Consider the following 15,388-nt stretch of genomic DNA (forward strand, 5'->3'; position numbering starts at 1 on the left):
ACACCACCAGTGATCAGTCCGATGACTGTAGTGTCATCCGCAAATTTAATGATGCTGGTGTTGTTCTGGGAGGCCACGCAATCGTAGGTGAAGAGCGTGTAGAGGAGTGGACTCAGCACACACACCCCTGTGGGGTCCCAGTGCTCACAATTCTTGAGCTGGATGTGCGATTGTGGACTCTGACTGACTGGGGCCTGCCTGTTAGAAAGTTAAACACCCAGTTACAGAGGGGGGGTGACAGGCCAAGTGTGAGGAGCTTATTTGTGAGTTTGTGTGGGCTGACTGTATTAAAAGCAGCGCTATAGTCTATAAATAGCATTCTGACGTATGTGTCCTGGCCCTGTAGGTGAGAAAGGGCTGTGTGGATGGCAGTGTTGACTGCATCATCCGTGGACCGGTTCTGGCGATATGCAAACTGTAGAGGGTCCACAGTTGCCGCCGGGATGCTCTTTTTGATGTGGGTCATGACTATTCTTTCAAAGCACTTCATTACAATAGGAGTGAGTGCTATAGGGCGATAGTCATTTAAGCAGGCCACGTTGCTCTTCTTGGGTACGGGCACTATGGTGGTGGACTTAAAGCAGGTCGGTACAGATGCTTGTGCAAGCGACAGGTTAAATATGTCAGCAAGCACATCAGCTAGCTCTGATGAGCAAACCCGAAGTGCACGGCCTGAGATGTTGTTTGGGCCTGCTGCTTTTTGTGGGTTTGTTTTGTTCAGAACCCTGCGCACATCAGCTGATGTCACCATGAGAGGTGAGTCCTGTGTGCTCCCCAAGTCCAGCCACCCTCTCTGCTCATCAGGAGTTTGGGTGTCAAAGCGGGCATAGAACTCATTCAGCTCATCTGGAAGTGTGGTTTGGCTGGATGTGGCTACGCTACTCCGCTGTCGATAGTCTGTGATGTGCTGGAGCCCCGCCCACATGCGCCGAGGGTCTGAGGTGGAATAGTAGCCCTCCAGCTTCTGTCTGTACTGTCTTTTGGCCTCTCGTATGGACCTCCTCAGGTCATATCTGGCCTTTTTGTAGTCCTCAGCGGTGCCCGTGACAAATGCAGTCGAACGAGCACGTAGCTTAGCCTTTACATCACAGTTCATCCAAGGTTTTTGATTACGGTAATTTCTGAAATACTTGGTGGTGGTAACAGTCTCTATGCATGTGCTAATGTAGCCAGTAACAGCGGAAGCATATTCATCCAAATCAACAGTACAATTCCCTCCCCGCTGCAGTTTTAAACACATCCCAGTTTGTGCAACCAAAGCAGTCCTGAAGTACTTGATCAGTTTCTTCATTCCACACTTTAATTGCTGTACTTACAGGGGGAGCTTGCTTGAGAAGTTGTCTGTATGTTGGATAAAGGAATATGGAGATGTGGTCGGCCTTTCCAAAGTGGGGTCTTGGAACAGCCTTCAGAGCACCTTTCATGTCGCTGTAGACTTGGTCCAGGATGCTATTTTCTCTCGTGGGAAAGCTTACATGCTGGTATTATTTGGGGAGAACAGTCCTGAGGTTGCAGTGTTTGAAATCGCCAGATATAATGAATACAGCGTCCAGGTGTTTGGTCTCGTGTTTATCAATGATGTCATGCAGGAGGCCCAGTGCGTTAGCGGTGTTAGCTCGTGGTGGAATGTAAACGGCAGTTAAATACACAATGCAAAACTCACGAGGCAAATAAAAAGGTCTGCATTTTACCATAAGCAGCTCAAGGTCCTGCGAGCAGTGCTTTTCCATCTGTGTATCATCTTTGCGAGCAGTGCTTTTCCATCTGTGTATCATCTTTATCAACCATTTTTTTTCATTTGAGATTTAATGAACAAATCAATGTTTGTTCACACAGGAGAGGTGAAGACAGTGGGTGGCTCACCTTTTGACTTCAGAAAGCCTGTTCTGATTGGTCCTCGGCTTAAGGAAGTTCGAGGTGGAGGATTTGACCACACCTTTTGTTTGTCATCACCTGGAGACCCATGGACCGAGAGACTTGTTGCTAGGTTAGTTTAATGGTTTTCAGTTTACATACAGTACTTAACACTTGTTCTTTCCTTGTCTTTTCTTGAGTCACATCTTGTCATTTCAGAGTTTATCACTCAGCCAGCGGCCGTATTCTGGAGGTTTCCACCAGCCAACCAGGAGTCCAGTTCTATACCGCAAACGTCTTGGATGGCACAATAACAGGAAAGGGTGGCGTTAAATATAGAAAGCACTGCGCCTTCTGTTTGGAGACTCAAAATTGGCCTGATGCTATCAACCAGGTATGATAATCATCCAGAAGTGATAAACTGAGTTATTAAACTTAACAGTATTGTTTTTTTATGCAATAATGAAGCTGGATAATATATACTGTGTGTGTGTGTGTGTGTGTGTGTGTGTGTGTGTGTGTGTGTGTGTATATATATATATACACACACATATATGTATATATATATATACACACATACACACACATATATGTGTGTATATATATATATATATACACATATACACATACACATATATGTATATATATATATATACACATACACACACATATATGTATACATACACATACACACATATATACACACATATATGTGTACATATATATATATATATACTGTATATATATATATATATGTGTATGTGTGTGTATATGTGTGTGTATATGTGTGTGTGTGTATATATATGTGTGTGTATATGTGTGTATATATGTGTGTATATATATATATATATATATATGTGTGTATATATGTGTGTGTGTGTATGTATGTATGTGTGTATGTATATATGTATGTATGTGTGTATGTATATATGTATGTATGTATGTGTGTATGTGTATATATGTATATATGTGTGTATGTGTATATATATATATATGTGTGTGTATGTGTGTATATATATATATATATATGTGTGTGTGTGTGTGTGTGTGCGTGTATATATATGTGTGTGTGTGTGTGTGTGTGTGTGTGTATATACAGTCAAACTTTTGCAGACTCCCTCTAGTGGCCGCTATAGACAGGTGGCCTCTATAGACAGGTTGGCATCCAGTTTGAATGTTGACCAGTAGAGGGGAAAAAATAATAATAACAATGTTGACCAGTAGAGGGCACTGCGGACTGCGGATAAAAGTTGTACAGCACTACTAGGCTTGTTATTATCATGGTTCATGGTTTTAATCCTGAACATGCATGAGTCAAACAGTAGCACATCACATAGTACAATTCACAATTTTGCATGTCCAAAAAGGAGTAGGAAGAAGCAAAGCTTATTTAATCCTACCCCTCATCAGTTTCACATCAGTTGCAATACATTTATTCACCTCTTGTTCTTCCAAGTGTACTTTGTAGGTCTACATGACAATGTAGTGCAATCATAGCCAAGGTTTTTACTTACTAAAAGGAAGCTAGAGGCTTAATAACTGATAGAATATATCCACGACCCACAGAACAAAGCTGTGCTAGTAATGTCTTACGCTTGTTTTTAATATTTTACTTTTTATACGGCAGAGTGTCATTACAGCTTTAGTTCATCAGGAAGTGACGGGAAGTGATTGTGGGCGTCCCGAGCAGGAGAGCTAGGCTCAGTGCTAGCTGTGAATTTCGAGAGAGTTGGGAAGTGTGTTTATGTTGGCGTGGATGTAAAGTCCTGCAGTGTTCTCTGCTGTTAATAAAGCCATTAAAGTGCATCGGCGACGTGAGTCTCTCCTTCCCCACAACAAGCGGCATTACAGTATTGACACACACTCAAGTGCACACCAGGAAATAAACGGTGTCATTTCTTACAGGCATTGGCTGGACAGCTATGTCGTGGGGCTTGTTTAACCTTTGCCTTGTGGGCAAGCAGGAAGGAGAGACGATGCTGAGAGATGTGTGTGTGTTCTGAGCTGCTGTCTGGTGGCTGTGTTCAATAAATAAAGTTGGCAGAAGAAACAGGAGAAGTTTCCTTCTTTGCTTCGGAGCTGAATAACACTGACAAGTTAACAGACTAGTAGCGAACGGAAAAGAAGACGGCTTTTTTGTGTTGAATACAGAAGATGAGGACTTTGATGGATTTGTGGATGAGGATTGATCAAAAATAAATGAGTACATTCTAAAATACTTCAATTAAGTACAACCGAACTCAGTTTTGCTCCCGCTGCCGCATGCATACTAGTGTATGTTTTTTTTTTTTATTATTGTAGCGTCGCTGGGAGCACGTCCTGTTGCCAGCCTAATTTGCGGTAATGTTTTGGTGCAAATGCTCTTAAAAGTTACATGTTTGACCAGGAAATAGCAAGCTCAAAAGAAGACGGCTTTTTTATGTGGAACAACTGACAGTTTGTGTGGATCTTGTGAATGATTGTGACTGAGCTAGGACTCAGTAATTAAAGTCTACACACGACGGCTTCATTGATGGAAAAACGAAACTTTTTCGTGCATGAAGCTTCTACTTGAGTTGGTAATTTGGCCGCTATATGCAGTCAGATATTGACCAAGGGAGACAAAATGGGTGGCCGCTGGCCGCGTTGGACAGGTGACTGCTATACACAGGGTCTATGACATGTAAATTCGCTGTGGGGGATTTTTCAGTGGCCGTTATAGGCAGGTGGCCGTTCTATAAAGGTGGCCGCTAAGACAGGTTTGACTGTATATATATATATATATATATATATATATATATATATATATATATATATTTATATACTGCTCACAAAAGTTAAAAAGGAGCACTTTAAAGAAACACATTAGATACATCAGATCTCAATATGAAGTTGGATATCTATACAAATAACGACAGGGCAGTGTCTTAGGAACAAAAGGATGCCAAGTCTTTTAATGGAAATAAGTTTTCAGCCTACAGAGGGCTCAATTGTGCAGACACCATTAAAATCAGAGTGAAATGAAGATGTGGCAGGCTAGTCCATTTTTTCCAAAACTTAATTTCTGCAACTCAAAATGTTTTTCAGTATCTTGTGTGGCCCCCACGAGCTTGTATGCATGCTTGACAATGTCGCGGCATGCTCCTAATGAGACGACGGATGGTGTCTTGTGGCATTTCCTCCCAGATCTGTGTGAGGGCATCCCTGAGCTGTTGTACAGTCTGAGGAGCAACCTGGCAGCGCCTAATGGACCAAAACATAATGTTCCAGACATGTTCTATTGGGTTTAAGTCATGGGATCGTGAAGGCCATTCAGTTGTTTCAATTCCTTCATCCTCCAGGTACTGCCTGCATACTCTTGCCACGTGAGGCTGGGCATTGTCGTGCATTAGGAGGAAACCAGGACCTACTGCACCAGCGTAGGGTCTGACAATGGGTTCAAGGATTTCATCTTGATACCTTATGGCAGTCAGAGCACCATTTCGTAGGCAGTAGAAGTCTGTGCGTCCCTCCATGGATATGCCTCCCCAGACCATCACTGACCCACCACCAAACCGTTGCAGGCAGCATAACGTTCTCCTTGTCTTCTCCAGACTCTTTCACGTCTATCACAGGTGCTCAGGGTGAACCTGCTCTCGTCTGTGAAAAGTACAGGGCGCCAGTGGCGGACTTGCCAATTCTGGTGTTCTTGAGCAAATGACAGTCGAGCTCCACGGTGCTGGGCAGTGAGCACAGGGCCCACTACAGGACGTCGGGCCCTCAGGCCACCTTCATGAAGTCTGTTCCTGATTGTTTGGGTAGAGACATTCACACCAGTGGCCCTCTTGAGGTCATTCTGTAGGGCACGAGCAGTGCTCAGCCTGTTCCGCCTTGCACAAAAGAGCAGGTATCGGTCCTGCTGAGGGGTTGAGGAACTTCTACGGCCCTGTCCAGCTCTCCTGGAGTAACTACCTGTCTCCTGGAATCTCCTCCATGTTCTGGAGATTGTGCTGGGAGACACATTAAACCTTCTTGCTGCAGCACGTGTGGATGTGCCATTCTGGAGAAGTTGAACAACCTGTGCAAATTCTGTAGGGTTAAGGAATCGCCTCATACTGCCAGTAAAGATAATTACACAAGCCAAAATCAGCACGAGTGGAAAACCAGACAAAAAAGATCAAGAGGGAGAAACTTGAAATGACCTCCACATGTAAAACCAGTCCTGTTTTGAGGGTTTTCTAATTGTTGCCACTGAAGTGCACCTGTTGTTAATTCCATGAACACCAATACAGCTGAAATTTATCAACGAGGCCCTCAGCTGCTTAACCAACCAGAAAATTATCAGACAGGTTTAATTCAATTCATGCCAGGCCCAATAAAAAAAGTGTTCCTTTAATTTTTGTGAGCAGTGTATGTGTGTGTGTGTGTGGGGGGGGGGGGGGGGGGGGGGGGGGTGCGCGTGTGTGTGTGTGTGTGTGCGTGTATGTATGTATAAATATGTATATATGTGTGTGTGTGTGTGTACAGTATATACAGTATATATATATATATATATATATACTGTATATATATATATATATATATACTGTGTATATATACTGTATATATACATATATATATATACTGTGTATATATATATATATATTTATATATGTATATATATATATATATATATGTGTGTGTGTATATATATATATATGTACATATACGTATATGTGTATAAAAATTAAAGGAACACTTCGAAAACACATCAGATCTAAACGGGGGGAAAATATCTGTCCTGATAATAAGTGGGTGTGTGTGTCACACCAGTGGCCTGCTGGAGGTCATTTTGTAGGGCTCTGGCAGTGCTCATCCTGTTCCTCCTTGCACAAAGGAGCAGATACCGATCCTGCTGAGGGTTGAAGGACCTTCTACGGCCCTGTCCAGCTCTCCTGGAGTAACTACCTGTCTCCTGGAATCTCCTCCATGCGACCAGGTACCTCAGTGATGCCCTGGTCCAGATCTGGGAGGAGATCCCCCAGACACCATCCGTAGTCTCATTAGGAGCATGCCCCGACATTGTCAGGCATGCGTACAAGCACGTGGGGGCCACACAAACGACTGAGAATCATTTTGAGTTCTTACAATGACATTTTAACAAAATGGACCAGTGTGCTGCTGCATTTTTTCACATTCATTTTTGGGGTGTCTTTGATTTCCCCCCTCTATAGGGTGATCATTTTCATTTCTATCAAATGATGTGGCATCATTTTGTTACTAATACATCACCCACTTATTATCAGGAAAGATATTCAAGATCATTTTCCCCCCAGTTTAGATCTGATGTGTTTTCGAAGTGTTTCTCTAATTTTTTGGAGCAGTATTTGTGTGTGTGTGTGTGTGTGTGTGTGTGTGTGTGTGTGTATATATGTGTGTATGTATGTATATACAGTCATCCCTCGCAATATCATGGTTTGATTATCATTCCCAGCTATATCAGACTTTTTCAGAAATTAAAATTAATACACGGTCATTTTTTCTTGATAGGCTTTGGTCTATTTTTCGTCAAAATATACAATATGGAAATACAACTGATATTTAGGTGGTCACGAGGTGGCAGCAATGACAAAACATTGAGACATTGAACATTAAGTATTTGGGTATTAACATTTCCTCCAACCTGTCAGACCGAATCCGCTTGAATTATACTCCACTATTGAAGTCAATAGAGGATGATCTTGCACGTTGGAGAACCTTACCCATCTCACTTACAGGCAGAGTAGCCACCGTGAAAATGATGATTATACCAAAGGTTAATTATCTATTTTCCATGATCCCCACCAAACCATCTATAATTTGGTTCAAGTCATTAGATTCATATATAAATAAATTTCTTTGGAAAAATAAGCCAGCACAAATAAGTCTCAAAACGTTACAAAAATCTAAAGAATATGGGGGCTTAGAACTCCCAAACTTCTCAAACTACTTCCTTGCAAACAGGTTACAGTATATCTTAAAATGGATCAACCCTAACCCATTGGATTATTTATGGCTAGACATCGAACAATCACTTAGCCACGAAATCCCAATTTGTAACCTGCCCTTCATTAGCCAAATCCTCCGGAAAAATAATTGTTTTAAAAGTATAAATATAAGCACCACTCTGACAGCTTGGTGGGAATTTTTAAAAATAACAAAATTCTCGCTCACTCCTTGCCAATACACTCCCGTCTGGAATAATCCTGACATCTTGCTTAAAAGGAAACCATTAAATTTCCCAAAATGGCACGAAAAAGGAATAAATTGTATGAAAAATATAATTATAGGAAACAGCTTTATCTCATTTAACGACCTTGTTACACAGTATGGAATAAATCATAACAAATCTCTTGAATACATACAAATTAAATCCATAATTAAAGCAAGTTTCATGACTGTATCATGGGAAAGCAATACCACTATTGACCATTTTTTTTAAATATCTGCCCCTAAAACATTATCTAAATTATATATTCTACTTTCAAGCAGGGGGTGCTGCAGGTGGGTGGGCGGGGTGCTGCATCCTGCGGGTGCCGGGCGCCTACTGCTGCTGGGGGGGGGGCCCGTGTGCGGCTAGTGGCGCTGGCTCTCCCTCGCCTCCTTTGCCTCTTGGGGTGGGGCGGGGTCTGCCCTGGGCCCTCCTGCTCGGCTACCGCGTGGGGTCGTCCGGTGTGGGGTGTGGGGGCCGTCCTCTTCCCCTGGTGGGGGCGCGGGTGCCAGGGCCCAGCTGCCCCCGCGGAGCTATCTCCCCTGGGTCGGAGGGTGGTTTGGGTTGCCCCTTTTTATTTATTTATTTTTAATTATTTTATTTATTTATTTTATTTTATTTTACCGATTTATGTGTGTGGTGTATGTGTGATAGGTGGGAGCTGCCCGTTAGCCTCCAGAGCCTGTGGCGGTTCCCGCTGTCCTGGTGGCGGTCGGATCTGCCTTGGGGCGTGTGGTTGGTCCGTGGTGTTTGGGGGTGGCGCTGTGGACGCTACCTCCGGTGGGGCTCCGGTGTTGGGGGGCGCTAGGGGTATCGCCTCTAGGGGGTTGGGTGGGCCAGACTGGGCATCCTGGCGGGCCGGGTAGGGCCTGTGGTGTGTCCTGCGGCCTGTGGCTCGCCCGAGCCGGGGCTGTGGTGGGCGGCCGGTCGGTCATGTGTCCTTGGTCCCCCCCCCTGCTCGGTTTGGGCGGCGTTGGGGTGTGGGGCCCCCGTCCTTCCTGTGCCACTGCACCACCTCACATACTGTATATATAGGACCTTGGGGGGTGGCCTACGGTCGGGCGTGATTGTCTGGTTCACCTGCCCTTCCCTGGGGTGGCCCTCTGGGGCCTGTTGATGCCGGGGCTTGCGCCGGGGGGGGGGCGGCTTGCGGTGCTTCCCCTGGACTGACACGTGCTGCGGGCGCCTCTGCGCTCTTGGGGCGGGTTCGGCGGTCTCCGGGGGGCGGTGCCAGTGCTGTGGGTGGCCCGTGTGCCGCTGCGGCGGCTGGTGGTTACTGCACTGTGGCGGCTGCTGGGGCGCCGGGCCCGCTGGTGGGTTGGGGCTTGGTCATGCTTGCGGGTACTGTGGGCCTGGGTGGCGGGGTCTGGGTGGGGGGGGGCGGGTGCCCTGGGGCCGGGCCCGCTGGGGGGGGGTTGTGCTCTGCCGGGCACTTGGGCGTTTGTCGCCGTTGCGCTTTGTGCTCTGCCGGGCCGCTGTCTGTGTCCTCGCCTCCCCCGGTCTGTCTGTGGGCTTGTCGGGGGTGGGGCTCCTGTCGGCTCTGGTGGCATGTGGCTGGTCTGGCTTCTGGTGGTTTGTGGGGGCCGTCGGCTGGTCTGCTGCTGGTCTCGCCTTCTCGGCTCTGGTGCTTGGCCTCCCTGCGGCTTGGGGTGTGGTGCTCCCGCTCCCTCTTCGGGGTTTGCTGGCCCGCGGGTGTCGGTTGGCGCTGTGTGGTGGTTCGCCTGGCTGCTCGCCCGTTTTCCCGCCTGCCTGCTCAGTTTCCCGCTTTCCTCCTCGCTGGCTCCCCTGTCTGCCTTGCTGGCGGCGTCCTACCGTTGGGAGGGTGTGGCCTGGTGTCCTCCTGCTCTCCGCGCCTGGGTTCTGGATCGTATGTCTGGGACCCCGGGGTCCCCGGCTCCGCTGCTCCTAGGGTTACCAACGGGGGATAGGGTGGGGCTTCCGGGTGTCGGGCAGTCGACCACTGTGTGTGCGTGTTTGGCATGTGTGTGCGCGCTTGAGTGCGTAGGAGTGTGTATGTGCGTGCGCGTAGGGGTGTGTATATGCGTAGGAGTATATATGTGCGTGCATGTGGGTGCGTAGGAGTGTGTATGTGCGTGCGTGTATGTACTTTTATTTATTTATTTATTTATTTTAGTTATTTATTTTTGGGGGGGGGCATACAGGGGTTTGCTCCGTGGGGTCGGGTGCTGGGTGATACATCTCTGCCGCCCGTGCCTCCGCCGGGTGGGTGGGGGGTGTGCCTCCTGCATCCCTTGGCGGGGCGGCCCTGTGTCGGGGGTCAGGCGGGGGTTGGCCCGGGGCGGGCTGGGCTCCGCTCCCTGGGGGTGGGGGTGGGGGTGGCGGTGGGCGGGATCTGGCGCTTCCGGCGCGGGCGGTCTTCTTTCCGGTTGTGGAGGCGTCTCTGGGCCTGCCGGTTTGTGGCCCCCGCTATCCGTCTGCCTTTGTGGGGTGTGATCTCTCGCTGGTCTCAGGGGTTGGCAGTCTTCCGGCCCGCCGGCGCCCTGTCCTTGGCGGGGTCTCTCTGGGCTGGCTCTTGGGTCACTGATCTTTGTGCTGCCTGCCCCTGTGGGCCTGGTGGCCTTCTGGCGGCCGGGGCCCGGCCTGGCTATTTGGGGCGGGGCTCTCTGGGAGGTGGAAGGCGGCCCCTTTCCTTTCATGCATTCTCAGTGACAATTACACGCCCACACATTCTTGCACCTTTATATACATGAAGTCTTCCTCACATACAGAGATACCTGTACATATGCACACTCACAGTACATACGTACTTCCCCACATTACTCACTGAGTTAACCAGGGTGTTATTATGTTGTTGGTTTTATTACAGCGACGGTGATATCAGCAGTATGACTATAGTTTTTTTTGTTTTTTTTTTTTACAATGATGTGCATTACAGTAATTTTCATTCTGTTCACGATCATGGATAATCATTTCATTACTACAATTATGTGTGACTGTTTCAATGCAGTATTATCATTGTGATCACTATCATAGTTCATCATTTCATGACTGCTATTATGTGTGACTGTTTCAATGCAGTATTGTCATTGTGATCACTATCATAGTTCATCATTTCATGACTACTATTATGTGTGACTGTTTCAATGCAGTATTGTCATTGTGATCACTATCATAGTTCATCATTTCATGACTGCTATTATGTGTGATTGTCATTGACAGCTTTGTCATTGTGGTTGTTGATATTGTTTTGTCCTTATGTCCTTGTTCGTCTTTATAGTTGTCACAGACATTTATTTGCTGATGTTGTCCTGCATGTTTCTGTTGTTCTATCACAATTGTTGTTGTTGCTGCTGTTGTCCTTGTCTCTTGTCTCTCTTTGTTTTTTTTTTTTTGTTGTCCCCCCCCCCCCCGTTTCCTTTTCTCTTCTTCTCTGTCCCCTCCTGCTCCGGTCCGGTCGCTCCAAATTTGCTTTATAACAAGCATCAAAGTCAAATAAATTTTGTATGACAGGGGAAGTGTATATCACACTTCTCCCTGGCAGAGTAAATCTGTTGAGCACTTGACGGCATTTAGATCTACAATTCTATCTGCTTTAAAGGCTGGACAGGAAAGGGGGGGAACAAAAAAACATTGAGACATTATCTTACATTACATTACCTTAAAGGGTCCCTGACATTATTAATCAACTTTGCTTAAATATGTTATATATTGTTTGTAATTGTGTTTTACATTATTAGATTTTTTTTTTAAAGCAAACGGTAAATTCGCAAAAATTATATTTATATTTATATTTGTATTTATGGCTCCAGTCATACGAACTAGCTCTCGCAGTTCAGCCTCATTTCTGGAAGTGACGCCGTCAGGGTCATATCGCTCAGGTAAAAAAACAGAGTGATGTAGGAGATGGAGGATGTTACAGTGATTATAGTGAAGATTTGAGCGATGTGTCAATAGTTTTCCAGGCGGAAGAAATATTTGGAGATGCAATAGAGAACTTGCAGAACATGGACTTAAGCCTTAAGGCATGGAGAATAATATGGGTCGCCTTCAAAACACAGAATGGTAAGAGTAAATTACTCTGGAGGTGCTTATCTTTCAGTTATTGTTTGAAATTGGATTTCTTATTGAGTGTAAGGCGTTTTATAGCCCGTTTGATTGTGTATGTACCCGCACGTCGAGGATAAATGTTCGCACCCGCCTCATACAGTAAACATATCCCTGTCAAAAGTTATTTATATAACATTTATAATGCTTTTCAGCCTTGTCGCTATTGTGGAATAGTGTTTAGAAGACATTATGTAAACAAGACATGACCCAGGGCCCCACGGTGGTCTAGTGGTTAATGTTGGCCAACACAGTAACAGTCTGGAGGTCGGGAAGACCTGGGATTCTCCCCTGGGCATCTCTGTGTGGAGTTTGCATGTTCTCCTCGCGTGGGTTTTCTCCGGGTACTCCTCCCGGTTTCCTCCCACATTCCAAAAACATGCATGTTAGGTTAATTGGCGATTCTAAATTGTCCATAGGTATGAATGTGAGTGTGACTGGTTGTTTGTCTATATGTGCCCTGCGATTGGCTGGCGACCAGTCCAGGGTGTACCCCGCCTGTCGCCCGACGTCAGCTGGGACCCTAAAGAGGAGAAGCAGTATAGAAAATGGATGGATGGGACATAACCCACTCTCTTGTGCCAACTTTGATGTTGTGGTCGTTCTTCATTGTCTTGTTTTTGTCCTGTGTACCAGGGGAATAGCATCCTTTTTCAAACTGCGTTTATACCATGCTCGGAAGCTAAATGTTTCTTGTAAAGGTGTTCCTTCAAAGCAGTGAAATCATCACTGCAAAGGACAAAACTCAAGCTGGGCGTCCATCTGTCTCTTGTTCTCTGCACTTGCTTTGTCCATTGCTGTCTTAAACCCCCCTCTTTTGGAAAAAGTAAACAAACATACGGTATCACTGAGATACTGGGAATATCCAGCAACACAACATTTTGGCATGACATTTGACATTACTCTGCTTTAGCTGAGAGGTGTCACCATGATGATGTCACTTCTGGACATGAGGCTGAGCTGCGAGCCAGTTCCTCATAGGTCACGCCAAGGACTACAAATGCAATTTTTGCCAATTTGCTTTTCATTTTAAAAAATCAAACAATATATAACATATTTAAGCAAAGTGGATGAATCGTGTCAAGGACCCTTTTAACACTGCATGAAGTCAGCCATGGCATGTTTGACATGATAGAGTGAAAAAACGTTCTTCACCCTTTCTATGTGGAAGTGGGTTTTTTTTTGGCTTCTTAAGTTTAGATGAAATAAATTAGAGGCCTACTGGTTAGCTTGCTAGCTAGCGGCCGCCGCATGTCGCTGCAGCATAAGAGTGCAATGTGGTGTAAACAATGAATAATAGGAATGTAAAGGTGTGTTATTTCATGTCTACAGGGATCTAATAATGTTAAAAGCTGTTTTGAGAAAGCCATAAACCGTTTCTCTGTGCTCTGAAAATATTCAATTTATTAAAATTGAATCCTATATCGTGGAAATTAGTTTATCGTGGTCGGGTCTGGAACCAATTAATAAACGAGGGACGACTGTATATATACTCTTATATAATTGTTATTACACTTTCAGTCCAATATCAACATTTGTAGGTCTCAAGCCAGAATTTGATTTACAGTTGGGTGTGTGTGTTTGCGTCCTGAGAGCTTATACAGTAGATGGTATCCAATTTCTACTGTCTAGTGCCAAAACATACACATTGACATAAAGCAACAGTAGATCCTTAATCGCACCCCCTGCATGGAAAAGTGGTCTTTTAAAAACCTCAAAAATATGTGAATATTCTGTTTAAAAAAAAAAAAAAGAAAAAGAAAATGAACGCAACTTTGTGTTTGTCTTTAGGCTTCATTTCCTGACTGTCTTCTGCGTCCAGGCGAGGAATATCGACACCTGACTTCTTTCACATTCACTTCTGCGGATTGCTGATTGACCAGTTTTGAGGACCCTAACATAACCTACATCGCTTAATCTTATCTACATCGCTTAAGTACATTCCATTGCACTTCCTAAGACAAAATTATAAAAATATGAAGTTGTCATCCATTTTCCACCCATTTTTTGTACCACTTTAATGTGTCCTCATTAATGTTACGGGTTAGCTGGAGCCTGTCCCAGCTGAACTTTGGGTGGGGAACACCCAGGACTAGTCGACAAGTCAATCACAGGGCACGTACAGTATCGACAAACATTCACACTCACATTCACACCTACAGTATGTCACAAAATGACATTTTAGCAACTATTTTATATCTTTTTATATCAACCCGACCTTGAATAAGTGGAAGAAGATTGATGCAGACACAATTTGGACATTTTTGCTATCAGTGTATTTACTTCTGTTGCCAGCGGTTTAGACATTAATGGTTGTGTGTTGAGTTATTTTGAGAGGACAGCAAATTGACACTGCTATTCAAGCTGTACACTGATTACTTTACATTGTATCAAAGTGGTGTCTCTTTAGTTTTGTCCCATGAAAAGATATCATAAAATATATTTGAAGAAATGTGAGGGGTGTACTCGCCCTTCGTGTGTGGACAATTTAGACACACGGGGAGAACGGGTAAGGGAGCCTTGAAGAAGAATTACACGTCCACCAGATCAATCTCAGTGACACACAACACACAGACAAATGCAGCATTGGTTGGAACCAAAGTGTATAAAAACTCATGCTTTTGAAGCTATTTATTTGGACAAGTGGCTGCAGACTGCTTGGCAGCCTGTTCTGTTCTTCATGTTGTGAACACCAGAGGGCCATTCTATAAATTGGCCATGTTTTCCTCCACTCTGATGTGCCTCATTTCACAATGGTTCTGACTTTTATCAAAACATGTATATTGCATTAGCATTCTGTGTTGTCTGTAAGGACAGTGTCACTTTTGGTCCATGATCAATCTGACAACAGAAAATGTTTTTTTTAATAAATCTCAATATACACAATGTGCCTCTTGGCGTTTGTTTTTTAATTATATGCAACAGTCTAACGGAAATAATGCACTTTCTAAATATTACTTTCCTTATTGTTCTTGGAAGAATGCTAGGTTTTTGTGATTTAAAAACAAAAAGTAATGAAACTAAATTTACTGTCCTGCAAACCTTTACTGCGCATTGTAGAAAACTGTTGCTTAATGCTGCTTAATGCACTTGAAGTGTCTTCTTGCAAGGTACGCTGTCTTTCTTTGACATCCACCGTTTCATGAAACTTGGCCTTCATTTCGGAGGTGGTCCGTGAGCTCACTCCAAATAATGCCTCAATTTGCTTGAAGCAGCTTGAAGTTGCCGTCTGTTGCTCAGGCCTTATGGCGATAATTGTGCTACAAATTAATGTTGATCGTC

At 44.8% G+C, this 15,388-nt stretch overlaps 1 protein-coding gene across 1 annotated transcript in view; it reads left to right on the forward strand.

The window, feature by feature from the left end:
• The window catches only part of LOC129192688 (galactose mutarotase-like), a 41,650-nt gene extending 26,667 nt beyond the window's left edge, over positions 1-14,983 (forward strand). Inside the window, exons 7-9 of the mRNA XM_054796960.1 lie at positions 1,837-1,987; positions 2,074-2,248; positions 13,898-14,983. Coding sequence (XP_054652935.1) covers positions 1,837-1,987; positions 2,074-2,248; positions 13,898-13,981 — 410 coding nt within the window. The 3' untranslated portion in view covers positions 13,982-14,983. The remainder of the gene's footprint in view (positions 1-1,836; positions 1,988-2,073; positions 2,249-13,897) is intronic.
• The last annotated feature ends 405 nt before the right edge of the window (positions 14,984-15,388 follow it).

Source organism: Dunckerocampus dactyliophorus, chromosome 13 (genome assembly GCF_027744805.1).
Source record: "Dunckerocampus dactyliophorus isolate RoL2022-P2 chromosome 13, RoL_Ddac_1.1, whole genome shotgun sequence".
Lineage (NCBI taxonomy): Eukaryota > Metazoa > Chordata > Actinopteri > Syngnathiformes > Syngnathidae > Dunckerocampus > Dunckerocampus dactyliophorus.